Source organism: Sardina pilchardus, chromosome 11 (assembly GCF_963854185.1).
Source record: "Sardina pilchardus chromosome 11, fSarPil1.1, whole genome shotgun sequence".
In the NCBI taxonomy this organism is placed as follows: domain Eukaryota; kingdom Metazoa; phylum Chordata; class Actinopteri; order Clupeiformes; family Clupeidae; genus Sardina; species Sardina pilchardus.
The window spans coordinates 14,106,599-14,123,415 of NC_085004.1; the positions used below are offsets into that span (position 1 = coordinate 14,106,599).

Consider the following 16,817-nt stretch of genomic DNA (forward strand, 5'->3'; position numbering starts at 1 on the left):
TTACAAGGGCATTAGCGGCAGCGCACAGTAAAACAAACCATAATCTTGTTATGTCCTGAAGTCGACAGACGAGTAATTGTTCCATAGTCCGCTGTGTCATTTGGGACTGATTGTATTGTCTGTTGTCTGATGGGCACATCTCGCGTCCTAATTAGAAATTGGACAGCGAAGCGGTTCTCGCGGGCCGTAAAGAGCGAGCTGTGGTTCCTATGAAGGAACCGCATTCCTGTTGAAGGAACCACAAGCTGGTGTGAGTTTAACGTGTTGTCTCGTCTGCAGAATATCGGGCGCCTGTGAAGAAGACCTGCCCCACCATCCTGAGTGACCACCGCACCTACATCCAGACGCGGCCGGAGAAGCGGCTCCACTTCACGGTGGGAGGCCGCGCCTACCTGCTGCCCAAGACCTCGGTGGTCATCAAGTGCCCGGTGAGGCACACGAGCAAGTCCACCATCCACTGGCTGAAGGACGGCAAGGCCCTGCCCGGCTCCAAGCGCGTCGGCACCACCAAGTCCGGCGCCCTGCGCATCTACAACCTGGAGGCGGCCGACATCGGCGTGTACCGCTGCGTGGCCTACACCGCCACCGCGCGCTTCGTCCTCAAGCTCATCGGCAGCGACAACAAGATCCTGGAGCACCCGGAGGGGAAGGGCTTCCCGGCGGACGCCGATGACCCGGTCGCCGCGCTGGGGGACAACTGGTGGTTGCCGCGCTGCACGGACATGGACATCCTGATCCCGGGTTGGCAGCAGCGGAGCGAGTTCTACGTGCCCGAGGCGCAGTCCCAGGGCACGGGCGCGGACGCGGGCAAGGAAGCGGGCACGGGGCCCCTGCAGACCCTCGGCAACTCCGTGCTGATCTCCAGGGGGGCTCAAGGGCCCGTCGTCCAGCTGCCGGACAGACGCTTGGAGGCCAGCGTGGGCTACGGGGCCTTCAGTCTGCTCCCGGCGCACTACGAGGAGCTGACCAAGAACATGAGCGACCCGGAGCAGAACACCGGCGCAGCGCACGACAAGCCGAGCGCCCAGCCCGACCGCAAGTCCGGCGAGGATCCGTCCGACCCGCGGACGACGAGCAAGAAGGCCGAGGGGCCGGCGGGCGAGGCCGGCAGCGGCCCGAGGGACAAGCACCAAGACAAAACGGTCAATTCGTCCGAGCGTGCCGCGGACAAGGAGAGCAGGAGTCCCAAGAAGGCCTCCATCACGCGGCACGATCAGCACGGCCCGCTCATGAGCTTCCAACGGGACCTGAGGATACACATCGGCAGGGTGGCCTATCTGACCAACGCCACGCGCAGCCTCTCCCTGCTCTGCCCAGTCCACGGCGTGCCACCGCCCACCGTTTCCTGGACCAAGGACGGTGCCCCGTTACAGTATAGAGAGAGGTAGGAGCACTGCATGCTTTACTGCTAGGACTTCATGTGTCTTACGTAGGGATACTGAAGTATGAGAACAAAGACTTGGTTGTCGCTCTCTCGTCTTTATTGTTCTTCCAAAAACTCTCCAATATGTGTATAGACACCGAATGTGTTTTTAATCACGATAGATTGTTATCGGTCTGTTTTCAGGTTTATTTTCCATGACTTTTGTGATTTACAGAAATTGTGATAAACTGTTTTGGTCAGTGACTGAGAAACGCTCCCAGAAAAAAAAAAAAAAAAAAAAAAACGCGGACATTAGAATTCAGCTGCAGTATGCCTGGCGGGGGCCAGACAGTCACTAAACACTGTCTCCACTCTTTCCGGCCAAGGCATGTGCCAGATCTAAGGCACTCTTGGCTGAGCAAACACGCTGCAGACCTCATTTTAGCGCTGATCCATCAGCGGCTCAGTGGCATCGGGAGCCCTGCGCCGCCGCTAGGACAGGCCCCTCTGCCAGGTCTATTCCCCGTTAGATCAGCCATGCCTAAAACTACAGCTGCGGGCCACAAGAAGAGCGGCAATGTACAGCGGGATAATATACATTTATGTGCCGTGAACTTGCTCTTTTTTTAGCTCTGTCTCAAAACAGAGCCCGAGCTTGTTCACTGGGCGGAGGCCAATCAGAGTGCGTTTTTTCTCCGAGGCCGTCCCTAGTTTTTTTTCGGAGGCGAGGGGCAAACGCGTCCGCGTGTTTACATTGTTTTTTGCCCGGCGCTTGGCGCCTGCACATTGATTGCCCCGGCTCGTCTTTTTTCTTTTCAACCGGGCGCTGCCGGTCAGCTTGTCTACAGCTTACCGCCTGGCAGCCGCCCGCTTGTGCCGTCCCTTTGGAAACGGCTGCTCTGTTTACCCCAGTCCCTGCTGCCGCGCCACAGTGTGCCAACAGCGGGATTACAGCGATAAAAGCTCCCGAGGCCGGTGCGGGGACTCAACCCCCCCGGGGGCCTCGGTTTCGATTTGGCTCGCGAGGCCAAGCACAACACTAACACTGGCCCCTGGAGGTATCGCCTCCGATTTTTTAAAGGGCTTCTTTGCTGACCTTTTCCCGTCGGTCTTTTGGCCTTTTTTTCGACCGTTGGCCCGGTTCTGTCGTCTGCCTCGGCTAATTAACGCAACCTTGTGCGGTCTGGAGGAGAGGAGAGACAAACTCACGACAGCAGCCACGGTGGATGCGGCTTAGTGGTTCGCGTGCTCGAGACCCATCAGCAGTCAGTCTCGCGGGGATTTCTTCAGACAGCGAGCAGCGAAGCCATTAGTGTCTGGTTTGTGATGTTGGCTCGTGTTTTGTCTTCCCTTTGTCTGAACACGAGCTTCTGTGCGTCTCAGAAGCACGGCGCGGACCACACAGCTTGCAAGAAGAAGAATAGCTTTTTCGCTGGGCTTCTGTAAGAAGATGATGATTAATATTCTTGCCTCCTCCATCCCTATGAAAGTCTAGACCTCTCTCTTTTTTTCACCTCATTACTGTGTCAGCACAGCGACGCATATGGAACTGATAATCCTATCGCTTATGGTTCTGCCAGTCACTCAGGTCTGATTGATGGGCCTAAACGGACAGGGTTCTTTTTTTTGCCCCGCTAAACCATCTCGTGACAGGCCTTCATCCTCCCCACCGCTCGCCGCCTCCGTGCTAATGTGGTGTGGCAGCTTGAGTGGCGAGCCAGCCGGGCTCCGCCGACCGGACCCCTCGAGGGGTTCCTGCCTGTAATCAGGGTCATCTTGGACCCGTGGAAAAAGCCGGTAACCGGTGAGAAGCGGCTCAACTCGGATCCCGGCACAGCGGCGGCGCTGCCACTCCCCCACAGGCCTCCACCCAACTGCTGTAGCATCCCCTCCTCAGCTGCCATGTGTCCGCCACATGAAGTAGCCCCACGTGCTGAAGGGCCCCTCTACGGGAGGGGCCTGGGCCCGCCCTGCATACAAATTAGACTTAGATTATAGACCAGAGCATTAGCCTCGCCGATTAGCATGGTTGACTGTTCAGCTATGTTAACAGCACAGTGTGCGGCACCATAAGATAATGCTCAGTAAACGCTCACTTTCAAACCACAGGGGTCTTATCTGTGTTGCTCTCGTACGTTGGATACGTTCGGCTTTCAGATGTTCAGGTTGAATCAGGTGTCATCACTCCAGCTTGGACCTGAACTGATTTATCGTGATTTGGTGTGTTTTGTGTAAGTACAGTGATGGCGTTCGAACTCTTAAGAGCGAAGCAGCCTTGTCCGCCTTCTGATTTCCCCAGACGAGGTGAACGGCAGTGCAGTGGACGGGGCCAAGGGCTGGGGCTGGGGGTGCAGGGGGGGGGATACGTCTGTACAGAAGCCCAGACTGGTGACCTCTCGCCGGGGTCTCTTTCTTCGGGGCTGGCCCCTCTCTCCTCTCCTCTCCTCTCTCTCGCAGCCGAGGAACCCCGCCGAGCGTGTGGATGCAGAGCTGTCTCCGCCTCTGCTTTTACAATGTCAGCATTTACTTTTGGCCCGGGAGTGGAAATGCGAAAAAAGCCTCCGTCTGATTGACATTCACAGACTCTTGAGCTGCGTGAAGCTTCGCCTCGGCGCTCGGTTCGCTCTGGGATCCTGCCATGGAGATGGATGGAGAGGGTTCTTAGAGGGAGCAGTATCGGGCGATCAAAGAGAAGCACCCCACCCCTTAAAGCGGCCTTGTTTGGGATCTTGTTATCTTATGCGATCATTTTGATTACTTTCTCACTTACTACACTTACTGTATCTGTTATGTAACTTTATGGTTTCTGTCTTATGTAAAGACGTATAACTGATGGAAGATCATAACTATAATAGTGTTGTATTTTTTATTAAATTGATATTTCTTTCCATACTTCCGTTAATGTAAGATAATCATTTGTTGATCCCACAACAGACAAAGTCAATTCGTTCAAACTGTAGACTTTATATTTTGAAGCGTGTCCAGGAGCTATCTGCGTTCTGTTGGTAGAGCAGCACATATTGCTGGTGCTGGGCGCTGAGGGCTGTTTTGAGAGAGCAGCTATTGATGAGGTGCGCATCGGAGGTGTCCAGCGCACATTCCCACATGCTCTTTTCCGAGAGGCTTGTGTGGGAGCAGGACAGGGGCCCTTACGGCGCCCCAGAGGGCCATAAAGCAGCGTATGCATTTACCAGGCCACCTCTCTCTCTCTCTCTCTCTCTCTCTCTCACACACACTCACTATCTCTCTCTCACTATCTCTTTCCCTCTCTCTCTCTTTCTCCCTCTCTCCCTCTCTCTCTCTCTTTCTCTGCCCCCTCCTCTCTCCTCTCTCCCCCACGGGCCCTCTGCCCAGCAGCAGGCCCTTTTCTCCTCCGCAGCGAGCCGTGCTCTCTCACTCTCCAGGGCGATATACTGTATATCACCACCACAGCCCTTTTCCCGTCGCTGCTCTCTCGAACAATAGCTCCCTTTTCCCCACATCTAGGTGTCCAAACATGAGCTCTCATTGTTGCTAACGCCCTGCGTTAACAGCGGGGCTTAGCCCGTTAGCTCTTCGAGTCCCATTTGAAGAGTGTGTGGAGGTGCTTGTTCCTTCGTACGCATTTAAGTCTTTCAACATCCCTCTTGGTCTCGGCTCTGCCTTGTTCTGTGGTAATATCTAATCCAGATACCTGCTGGCCGGGCGCTCCTGTGAGTGAGTGATGCACGCCGAGTGTCTCAGCACATGCCGTTCCCACGCGCGGCCGACGGAGTGTGTCGGGGATCCTGCCGCTGACTGACGGCCACTGAGATGGGCCACTGAGAGACGGACGAGCCGAGGAGAGAGAGATGCACAGAAAAATCCGCTCGCTATGTACGCCGTCCTCCTGTTAGCGGCGGCCACGGTGAGCCGTGAAGACGTAGAAAGGCCGAGGGGACGCTCGCCACCCGCCTGCTGAGGCCATCAGGCCCGCGCCCGCTCCCGCTCTGGCACGGCTCGCCCGTCCCCGCCGTCGTCCCGAGGATGAGCCGACGAGGTCGGGGGAAGGAGGGGAGGGGATGGCGAGGGGAGTGGAGGCTCCCTGATGCCGCAGACAGGCTGTCTGTTTTAATAGAGCTCCGAGGGGCTCCGGGGCGGCTCCCCGGTGTCTTCGGCCCCAGCCAGCCTGCTGGAGAGGTCTGCCGGGCTCAGCTGCCTCCGTCAGGTTCCCTCCCTGGCCCGTCTGGAGGCTTGCTTACAGCGCCGCGGCTCGGGTTTTCTCCCGGGGGGGACGCCCCAGACACGCACAATAAATACTCTCTAATCACCTACATAAACACCTACCGCCCCCCCTCCCCCCCACCCCTACTTCTGACAGGCTTAAGGCTCGATGAGTGCCTGATTGCGCTGTGGAGTTACACGAGGGAAGACCAAAAATAGACGTGTTTTTTTGGAGAGGATACCACCTGATTGATGTCCAGGAAATCCAATATTTTAACAGCTCGTCTGTCCGGTCGGATCCTGGAATGCCAGGTGTGATTAGAATGGATCGCTGCCCTTTCAAGGGCGTTATCGGAGGAAAGATGAAACCGGGCCTTTCTGTGTGTGTGTGTGTGTGTGTGTGTGTGTGTGTGTGTGTGTGTGTGTGTGTGTGTGTGTCTATGTGTGTCTGTGTCTGTCTGTGTCTGTGTATGTATCTGTGTGGTATATGTGTGTGTGTGTTTGTGTGTGTGGGGGTGTTTGTGTGAGAGTGTGTGTCTGTGTGTGTCTGTGTGTGTCTCTGTGTGTGTGTGTGTGTGTGTGTTTCTGATTTCACCGCAATAACCAAAGCGCTCCGGCCCTCGTCGTTGTGTTAACCCCGCGCTGACCTGGCCTAAGTGAATTTGTCCGGTAATTGTTTAATGTGGCGTGCCTGCGTGCTTAAGGAATCACAAGCCGTAACTCTACACTTGGCGGCGCGGCGCGGAGCCCCTTCAGGTCACTGAGGAGACTGTCTCTGGCTCCCTCCCTCCCTCCCTCCCTCCCTCCCTCTCCCCAGGGTGCTGTGGCAGGACTCGGAGGGGCTGCACATCTACAAGCCCGGCCTGGAGGACGCCGGCCTCTACAGGTGCACCGCCGCCAACGACCTGGGCTCCGACTCGGAGAGCTCCCAGCTCCACCTCGTAGGTGAGCTCCTCGGCTGCCTCCCTCCCTCCCTCCCTCCCTCCATCCATCAGCCAGGCCTCCACCACACTCTCTGCATGGCCTGGGATTACAAAACCAAGTCGTGATGCATGCATATTGCGTATCAGACAGAGGATATGTACTGTAGTGTTTGCACACAGATGTCCACCCACTGATGTTGTTAAGGGCTGCCTCCCAACCTGATATACCCACTCACACACACCATTACGTCAGCATGTTTCCTATTGACCATCATTACCCTTAAGTGTTTAACAGTCATAGCATAACAGCCCTGTGATTATTTGATTACCGCCGTAGATGACCGCTATTGCATCTACTCAGCGGGCCCACAGATTTTAATCAAGTGGCCCTTGAGATAAATACACAGCTGTACTCCTTTGGATGTGGTTTCAATAATGTTATCAAATAATGTGGAAGTAATAAAATACAAGTCCATTTCCTGATACTACTACCCACATCAGGAAGGTTTCCTTTTTTTATGGCCCAGCTATCAGCCATTGTTGAGGCCTTTGTGCATACTGTAGATACCGTAATTTCCCAGTTGCTTGCCGCGGCTTATACATTAATTTTGCCAAGTTTCTTCAGCTATGACTATGAGGTTGATACACGGGGACAGTTAATATGGTATTGATATGGTTTTGTTTCTTTTAACTTGCATAAAACACTCTCCTGAGGCTTATACACAATGCAGCTAATATACAGCAAATGACTGTAGTTTGTGTAAGTCAACACTCTTCCAGCAGGTCATTTCTGTTAACTCCACTGATGTGACCTTGATCTGTTGGTGACAGAGTACCCCAAGATCGCTCTGTCCTGGAGAAATGTGTCTGACCTGAGCAGCTCTGCCGTGAGCGCCGTGGTGGGAGGCTGGATCAGGGTGCGTCTGGGAGTCAACCTTATGCTGGACTGCCCAGTAACAGGTCAGTAACATCAAAGCCAGCCACTGTCCCCTGAAGACTATAACTATAAGATGTCTTTGGATGTACTGTAGTTCACAATTTTGTATGGTAAAGGATTTTCTCCAAAAAATGGTTTAAATTCATGCATATCATGGACGGATGGTAGCTTAGTGCGCATAAGGATTGCCGCCGCAGCAAAAGGCTGGAGAGTATTAAGGTCTTATTCTTCTCAAGGACAGCAATCACGCTCCAGGAATACTTGCTGAATACCACAAATAAATTAAATTCTTGTCACGTCTGAAATATCCCACAATCCCAAGTAACACATGGTGAATATTTACATATCATGGGTTTAATGGATCCTATCTACACCCCAGTAAGGAAATGGTGAAGGTTCCAGGTAATTGGAGAGAAATTGTCTGTAATGTCAACATACCTTTCAGGTTGTTATTGGTCTTGCTGCGGATTTATGGGCCCTGCATCATTTATAAAACGAATCCTCGGGAAGTTAAGAAAAGGCGACGTTTTGATTGAACAACAATATTTGGTGACGGCTTTTGGACGATAGCCTCACTGACACTTTTTTGTCCGTCTCGGTTTTTTTTCTTCTTCTTCTCTCTCTCTTCTCATCTATGCGTGTCAGGGTTGTAAATGGACTCCCACTCTCTCACGGAGGTCGTGTAAACTCAAAGTCAACAAGCAAAAGGGATTTTCTTTTGGGGGGTGGAGGAGGAGAGGAATGGGAAGAGGGAAAGAGAAAGAGAGAGAGAGAGAAAGAAAGAAAGAAAGAGAGAGAGAGCGGGAGAGGGAGAGAGGGGCTAGTGAGAACAGGATCCCAGCTTCTTCAGGCTCAGTGATTGCATTCATCCTGTGGACGCTGGCAGAGCCGCCAGGGAACAACACCTGCTGCCAACAATGCCCTCAGTGCTGCCCACTTGGCCGCCGCTGCCACCGCCTGCCCGCCTGCCCGCCCGCTCACCCGCCCGCCCGTCCGTCGACACCGAGTGCCCCTTTTCATCGCGGGACAGGACAGAGTGAGGAGTGAGGACACTCGGAAAAAGGCAAAACAAACAAGATATAAATAATGGCTCCTTTCCTGGGCTCTGGTGGGAGGACGAGCGGAGCCGCGGCGATCTCTGTAAGCAGATACGGCCACTCACTCGTTACCCCTCTCTGCCCGGGCCAGCTGCAGCCCACGGCCCCCTCCAGCTCGTAGGAAGACGTCCGTCCGAGACCCAGCTGCTGATCCTCCGGCTTGATTATGCCGACCCGAAACGTCAGGACGGACAGAGAGGGGCGCGGGACGCAAGCTCCCCCGTGGCCCGTGCTCTCAGCGTATAGGGACAGCGGTGAAAAATACACACACACACTCTCTCACACACACACACACACACACACACATGCACACACACACACACACACACACACACACACACACACACCCGCACTCACTCACACACCCGCACTCACTCACACACTCACACACACACACACACACCCGCACACACACACACACACACACACACACACTCACACACTCACACAACACACACACACGCACGTGATGCGGAGCCGGCGAGTAGGATGTAAAGATTTGCATGAGGGGGTCCTGTGTGTGAACGTATAGAGTGCTAAACAACACATGGGCTCTTTAAGGAGCAGTGCCGTGGCCCGAGCAGCGAGATCTCATCATCATCTTGATTGCAGAAGGGAAATTTAATACGCGTCGGGGAGGTCAGCAAAGAGAGCCTGAGAAAACAGCGCTGACAAAGACGGCACACACTGATGGGAGTGTATGTGTGTGTGTGTCTCTGTGTGTGTGTGTGAAAGAGAGGGAGTGTGTGCGTCTGTGTGTGTGTGTGTGTGTGTGTGTGTGTGTGTGTCTGTGTATGTGTTGAAACAAGAGAACTGGCCGATCCTATTAAAATGTTTATATTTGAGGGAAATGAGGTGGCAATCATTAAATCATTAAAACATTTGTTCTAGGCAAAAGAGTTTCAGACAAAAAACAATAATGTACCACACAAATTGAGTTTCAGTGAACAAACACTGCTACTCTGATTCCTCTCCTTGCATAATATTGCAAGTGTATATTTTAATGGGCTGTCAACATTTGTGTGTGTGTGTGTGTGTGTGTGTGTGTGTGTGTGTGTGTGTGTGTGTGTGTGTGTGTGTGTGTGTGTGTGTGTGTGTGTGTGTGTGTGTGTGTGTGTGTGTGTGTGTGTGTGTGTGTGTGCGTGTGTGTGCGTGCGTGTCTGTGCATATTTATGTATGTGTGTGTGTGTGTGTTTGTGTGTGTGTGTGTGTGTGTGTTAGTGTGTTAATGTGTTGCGTGCATCTTTATTTGCTAATTCCTTTGAATGTCTTTACAACAGCTCACCCTTGTGGTAGACCATATCAGGGCTTCCTCTCCATCCCAACAATGATAGACGACCTGACAACAATATGCACCTCTGACAGACTGGCCAAAACAATGGCCTTTGTTACTGTCGCTGCATGTTAATTCCCATGTCCACTGCACTTTTGCCTTTTAAACATGTAAGTGTAGTCAGTGGGTGGTAATATAACACGGAGGCTGATAATCCACTACACTGTTACAGTGGAGTTTCATCAGGGCGTTGAGGTCATCTGTTTTTAACCTCCTGAAATAATCCGTTTTTTAGTGAAACAGCTGCCTGAGGTTGTTCAAGCGGTATCAAAATGGCCACGGAGAGTGGAGAAGACAGGATGAGTTAGAGATGAGCTCCTCTAATGGCCAGAGGAGGAGATGAGCCAGAATCTACATGACAAAATGTCACGCAGATGAGCTGGGCTGCTCCGCTAGAGGAGCGAGAGCTTCTCCACACCTTCGGGTGCTAATGAGAAAGAAAGGCTGTGGGGGAATATGATGATTTGAAGGTGGCGCACCACGAGAACATTATTTTAAAAATATATTTGGAGTGATATTTTTAGGAAGGTAGCTACTTGACACTGAGGCATGAGATTTTACACAGTTGAGGGCTGCTGTAAGTGTGTTCGCACTTAATATCAGGACCCCCAAATGCGAAGTGTTTTTTTCTTCACGCTGTCTATATACTGTAAGTATTATCTATCTTTAGTTTTGTGAAATAGCTGCTATGTTTTTCAACCATGTGTACTCTTTGGCAGGTATTTTGGTATGGGTCAGTCAGTTGCTGGGTTTCTGTCCAACACGTTTGTCATCGACACGTTTATGAAAATTCGGCTAAAAGAAATTGAGTCTGTGTGCATTTCCATCTGTTGTTAATGTGAATTAGAAACGAACACTTCAAGCACATTTCAAACGTTTCCTCTTAGGCTTTCCTGTTCAACTGGTCAAAATGTGGAATTGGAGTGGAAACAGCTACTTACGGCACGTGTTGTCTGATTGCTATAATGCAGCCCTGTCGTCATGACTGGGCCCTCCATGTCCCACTTCAACTGTACCTGAGTCTGTCTTTAATAATGAGTCGTTTTGGTGAGGAAAAAAGCCCCCAGGCAACACTCTGTACCACTTAAGCACTCTGTCCCACTATAACTCACCCTAATGTCTGTCTTTTTTCCACCATTTAGAGGGTGCCCCAAATTTGGCAATAGTTTTGTCCTGTGCAATCACTTTTTTTTTGAGGGAAAAGGGGCTTAATAAAACTCAACATATGCTTCTCATTGATGGAGATGCAAGAATATTAGGGAAATTGAGTGGACATTTGCGATTTGCATTCGTTATACTGATTTGTGCGAGTAGGCCTGCTTTGTGTTATGCTGTGTTTGCTCCATTGATCTGCGCTATGAATAGACGCTTTTGTGAGCACCCTCTCCCCATTAGGTGCAGTAATATGTCTGTGATTAATATCCGTGTGTCTCGGCGCTGGTTCTCTCCTAACAGGTGTCCCACAGCCAACGGTCAGCTGGCACAAGAAGGAGGGCGCGCTGAACGGCAACGCTCGACTCTTCGCCAACGGCTCGCTGCTGCTCCAGAACGTCACCCTCCAGAACTACGGAACGTACTCGTGCGTGGCCGCCAACCCAATCGGAAAATCCGCAGCTTCCAGCCACCTCCACGTGTCTGGTGAGTTCCAAGGTGTGCTCTCCCGCTCGTCGTATGTCATGCTCCGGTTCGGGCCCGTGACGGGTAGCACAGGAGCCGCCGCACGGATCCAGAGCGGCGCCGGTGATTTAGCGCGCGCTCGCTCGCTCTCGCACGCCGCTTCTCTTTTTCCACCCGCGTCAGCCCGCGCTGATGGTCCCGACACATGAGCGGCGTATTGATATTGGCATCGAGAGGCACATCATGTTAAGGAATACTTCGCTCGGAGGCCAAGTTGGAACGCTGGCAACGCCGGTCCTTACTGGGGTGGTAAACTCTGTCTAGCGTTATACAGTTTCTTTTTTATTTATTTATTTTTTTAAAACGTTTTTTTTCCTTTAAGTTGCACCCCATAGAGAATATACATTCACGGTGAACGCGAGCCATTTTTTGAAAATATGATACAGACATATGTAAGTCATGGAGCCATAAGGCAAAGGTCTCAGTGGTGGGTGGGTGGTCCTTTCATAGTCTTTTAGAGGCACCCACACAACATGACAGCAGGTTACCATCAAGTGAGTGGTTTTATTTTTGGAAGTACATTTTCCAGGGTGGTGTTCTACTGGTGTTCTAATACTCATTTTACTGTTCAAAACTGTACTGGCTCAAAGTCATAAAATGTAATGACGGCCATCAAATTCATTGTGACATTTTGGGTTAAGCTTGTTTGTCAAAATCAATTTGGTTGTTATGCTGAGGTTCGGTTGATTCATTCCCCAGGTTAGTCATTGCCATTGTCCCTGTTTTGAGTAAATGATTTTGGGTTATATGTTACAGGAGCCACGCAGGCCTTGTCTGAGCACCAGGGATCCGTGCCGAAGGAGGGAGGGCGGAAAAGAGTCCTCATGGCGTCCCGTATGGGAACCAGGGCCATGGTCCGATCTGGAGACATCCTGCGCATAGGTATCGTCCAGCTCTGAATTTACATCTCTATCTGAACAGTGTTATATTGCATCTGTCCTGTTCCATATAAGGCTTTGATCATGGTAACAGTATATTGAGGAACCAAGACAAGCTTTTGTATCAACCTCAGTTACACACACTTTAAGTTTGGCCTTTGTCAAGAAAAGTACTTCCGACTGTTCCTGGAATATGACGTGGATTTACGACTGATGAATGGCTCGTGGACGTGCACTGAACTGGAACTGTAGATGAATCCATTAACTCACTCCCGTCCTTCATTAACTCTTCTAGTCAGCTGTGAGACGAACGCAGCCGCTCTGATTCACTGTAAGCACACATGTGCCTGTAATGAGCCCTTCGTATTGTGGTGGCTGATTGGGCGAGCGTGTCTAATGGGCCTGGATGCAGATGAAAGCAGGCTCCGCTATGTGGGGTGGGGTGGGGGGGCGCGCAATCCCACACACAGGAGCAGGCTCGTCAGGAGAAATTAGGAATGACTGGCGGCCTCATTCCCTCCCCCCACCCCCCCCCCCACTCCTCTCTGCTTCTCCTCAGGGTGTCCGGTCGTTCCAAACCACAGAAGAGCCATTAAGTGGTACTTCCAGAACCAGACGCTGGAGGAGGCCCAGGGCCTGCGGCACCGGACGCTGGTGGGGGGACGGGTCCTGGAGGTGAACACGCTGCACGGCAGGTTCGACGGACGCTACAGATGCCAGACCCAGACGGACAGTCAGCTCCTCTCGGCCTGGGTCCACATCAGTGTGGAAGGTCCGTGTCTGTGTGTGTGTCTGTGTCTGTGTCTGTGTCTGTGTCTGTGTCTGTGTCTGTGTCTGTGTCTGTGTCTGTGTCTGTGTCTGTGTGTGCACTCCTGACCCACCGCCACACCCCCAAAAACAACTGCCCCAAGATCGGTCATCACGTTAGCCCATAGTTGGCCCGACATCTGAGAACGGCCCACAATCAGATCTGCGCCCAATCGGTTTTTCGCACTGGTTTTATCACCCTGTCCTGTCCGTCCCACTCGCAGATCACCTGTCTGGACGTGCGAGGCCAATTCACAAGATGGCCTTTGTGCCGTCACTTCGCATTCCACTCCGAGCAGCGCTGTGGACACAGCTGGGACCCATCATTAAACCTTAATGAACCCGGTCAATTGTAGCACTTTAAGTCATCAAAAATGACCTGTCATGGGCAGTATTTGGCATTTCGCACAGAGAGAAGGAAAAAGAAATTGGGGCGGGCGGGGAGGTGGGTGGGGGTTAGAACAAACAGAATGTTCATCGTTATGTCTCCTGCTTTTTCACGCTTGGAAAGCAGAATTAAAAGACGGAGCCTGAAGAAATAATAATAAAAAAGTGAAATATCCAGTCAATGTTCTATGTCATGCCTTGAAGTGAATTAAAGTGGTTCTGTTTCGTGGGATGCCAAGTTCTTTGTTTCTTTTTCAAAGTTACACACTGCTCCTTCATAACATAAACAAATGCTTGGAAGCATAAAATCATAAAAGCCGAGGGACAAAGCATGCCTAATCAACAGTAAGACCAAAACACAGCCCCAAAGCAAATCTATTTGCTTAGATTTCTGTCCTCAACAGAAGCCAGGCAAAAAAAAAACTCCTAATGTAAAGCCAGGCAGGTCCAGGGTCTTCTCTAGAGGTCTCTTCACTTGATGTTTTAATCAGAACAAATACGACTCAAGTGCCCCCCGTGGGTCATAATAGGCATGAGATCAGTGTTTCTCTGCTGCTTATTGTAAACGCTGGTGTCTGCTATGAATGATCCGCTCCGCTCTGCTCTGCTCTGCTCTGCTCTGCTCTGCCCTGCTCTCTGATGGCTGTGTTGTGTGTGTTTTGCCCACGCAGAGTTCTCCTGGCAGCTGGGCGACTGGAGCGCGTGCAGTGCCACCTGCGGCAGCCGAGGGACTCAGACGCGGAAGCTCCGCTGCATCAGTCCAGAGGACCGAGAGGTGCCCCCCTCCACCTGCCACCACCTGGCCAGGCCAGTGACCTCCCCCCAGGCCTGCAACGTGAAGGACTGCCCTGCCAGGTCCGTATGCATTTACATTGACATGTATTCATTTAGCAGACACTTCTTTTCCAAAGCCACTTACACATTTCAGCTATGTTACAAGGGCATTGTTACATTGTCCCCGGAGCAACTCGGGGTTAAGTGCCTCGCTCAAGGGCACAACGATGGAAGCCAGGAGTGCAACCCACAACTTTTCTGGCTACTGCACGCTAGCCCAGCTCCTTAACCGCTACGCTACGCTAGTACGCTACCACCGCCTGCATTTACCGTCCAACCGTCATTTCTTTCTGCTGTCCGCCAGACTTGCGGGTGCATGACCTGGTAGATCACTTGAAAGCGCCGTCCGTCCCCCCCCCCCCCCCCCTGAATTCAAGGGGAGCGAGCGAGCGAGCGAGCAGAAGCCCACTTGACTGTAGGCCCTCTGGCTGTATGATCGGCAGCCAAGCTGCTGTTCCCCACCAAAAAGCCCATCAGTCATTGCCTCCTGACGTTTGTTTGCACAGGGGCCGCGCAAAACGCCCGGCGAACAACATGAATCAAGCACTATTGTTCCTGCAGGGCCCATCGAGTCGGTCCGCTGTACCATCTGAATGTCATAGCTCATCAATATCAGCTGTCGTGATTGGTAGCTGAGGCCAGTGAGCAGAGTCAGGAGCGGAGAGAGCAGAGCTGGATCATGTCTACCTATTCACGAAGGTCGGAGCCCTTCTCAACAGGGCACTGGAGTTTAGCACACGTCTTTCTTTTTGACTGGTGGCTTTTATGAAAATATGAAAACTCCAGAGCGTGGAAAAAAAAGGAAACATTTTTCATTTGTCGTCCCTGGCCTTGCCAAAAACATCATCTGATTATTGCCATGCACACTGGCTCTACCATTAATCAAAAAGATCAACTCAGTCTGCGAAACTGCTTAGTGTCTTCTCCGAACTATCAACAGGGGATCCTCACACAAAGCTGGTCTTTGTTGCTGCCCCTGTTTGCCTGACCAAGCCCAAAACCTGCTCTATCCCATAACTCAGAACCTCATATGAGAACTGACACCCTTAATGTTCGAGATAGAACGTGTGCTTTTGGGTCCGGCCTCCGGTGACCAGCAGTAAAAATACCGTTTTGAAAAAATAACATGTCTGTCATGGCGGATACGGAGTTTCACAAGTCATCCTGCACAAGAATGTGTTTAGTTTGCACATGTTAACCATACAGAGAAATGACTTTAGTACCTCTGCTTACTTTCACTGAAGGAGTAAGTTCAGCGTTTAAGTCTGGCATGATTACTGTGGAGCATTTTGCACAAACTTATATGCAATCTTATATTGACACGTAAAGGTATTTTGTGTGTTGTCGTCGTCGTTGGTGTCTTCTTGCAGTTGGGTGTCCACCGTCTGGTCCAGGTGCTCCTCCACCTGTGGGCGTGGCTTCAGGCAGAGGCAGGTGTCGTGTCAGCAGGTGGAGGCTGCGGGGACCGTGCGCATTCTGGCCCCGTCCAGCTGCGTGGCGTCGGCTCGTCCCGTGGACCGAGAGGACTGCGCCACGGACACCTGCGCCGAGTGGGTGACCAGCTCTTGGGGTCAGGTAAATCACAGCGCCCCCCCGCTCTAGTTTATTGTGACTAATGGATTGACTGAATTGTACATGAATTGTTGTTCATGTACTGTTGAGTTCTTGCGGAAACATTGGCATTTACCGTAATTTCCCGGCTATTAGCCGCGGCTTATGTATTAATTTTACAACATTTCTTCAGCTATGAGGTTAATACACGGGAGAAGTTAATATGGCATTATTTTGTTTCTTTTAACTTGCATACAACACTGCCCCTGCGGCTTACACACAATGCAGCTAATACACAGAAAATTACTGTACTGGAGTCTGCACTGGAGAATTATCAGGGAACACAGATGTTTGAATTGTAGGTTTGTAGTTTAGTCAAGCTGTCATAAAACCAGCCCCAATGGTGTGTTTAAAAGCACTGAGTGTCTTTGTGCTTTGTGCTCTTGCAGTGTGCAGGGCGATGCCTGGGCCCGGGCGTGGCCGCTCAGAGCCGATCGGTGATGTGCAAGCATCTCAACAGCTCGTCCAGCCCCAGAACATCGTGTGATCCCAAAGACAGGTGCTGACCTGGATCCCACCGCCGCCAGACACTGTTCGCACATTCTCTATGCAGCGCGGCAGCTCAGCGTGGAGAAAAAGTATTGATTTGTGCGGGGCCGATGCTGCAGTGTGAAATCCGATACCCCTCCTCGCGCTGTGCGCCGCGCGCATCTCTCTCTCTCTCTCTCTCTCTCTCTCTCTCTCTCTCTCTCTCTCTCTCTCTCTCTCTCTCTCTAATGCGAGCCGTGCCGTGGCCCATGCGCTCCCGTTGCCTTGGGTCCGGACTGGAGTCGATCTGAATTGGAGAT

The 16,817-nt window shown here is 51.8% G+C and overlaps 1 protein-coding gene across 1 annotated transcript in view; it reads left to right on the plus strand.

Moving 5' to 3' along the window:
• Window positions 1–16,817, plus strand: part of adamtsl3 (ADAMTS-like 3) — a 113,051-nt gene that overhangs the window by 93,730 nt on the left and 2,504 nt on the right. The window contains exons 22-30 of the mRNA XM_062549954.1: window positions 280–1,384; window positions 6,363–6,490; window positions 7,300–7,428; window positions 11,291–11,473; window positions 12,269–12,394; window positions 12,950–13,162; window positions 14,256–14,439; window positions 15,789–15,993; window positions 16,419–16,528. Of these exons, the coding sequence (XP_062405938.1) occupies window positions 280–1,384; window positions 6,363–6,490; window positions 7,300–7,428; window positions 11,291–11,473; window positions 12,269–12,394; window positions 12,950–13,162; window positions 14,256–14,439; window positions 15,789–15,993; window positions 16,419–16,528 (2,383 nt within the window). The remainder of the gene's footprint in view (window positions 1–279; window positions 1,385–6,362; window positions 6,491–7,299; window positions 7,429–11,290; window positions 11,474–12,268; window positions 12,395–12,949; window positions 13,163–14,255; window positions 14,440–15,788; window positions 15,994–16,418; window positions 16,529–16,817) is intronic.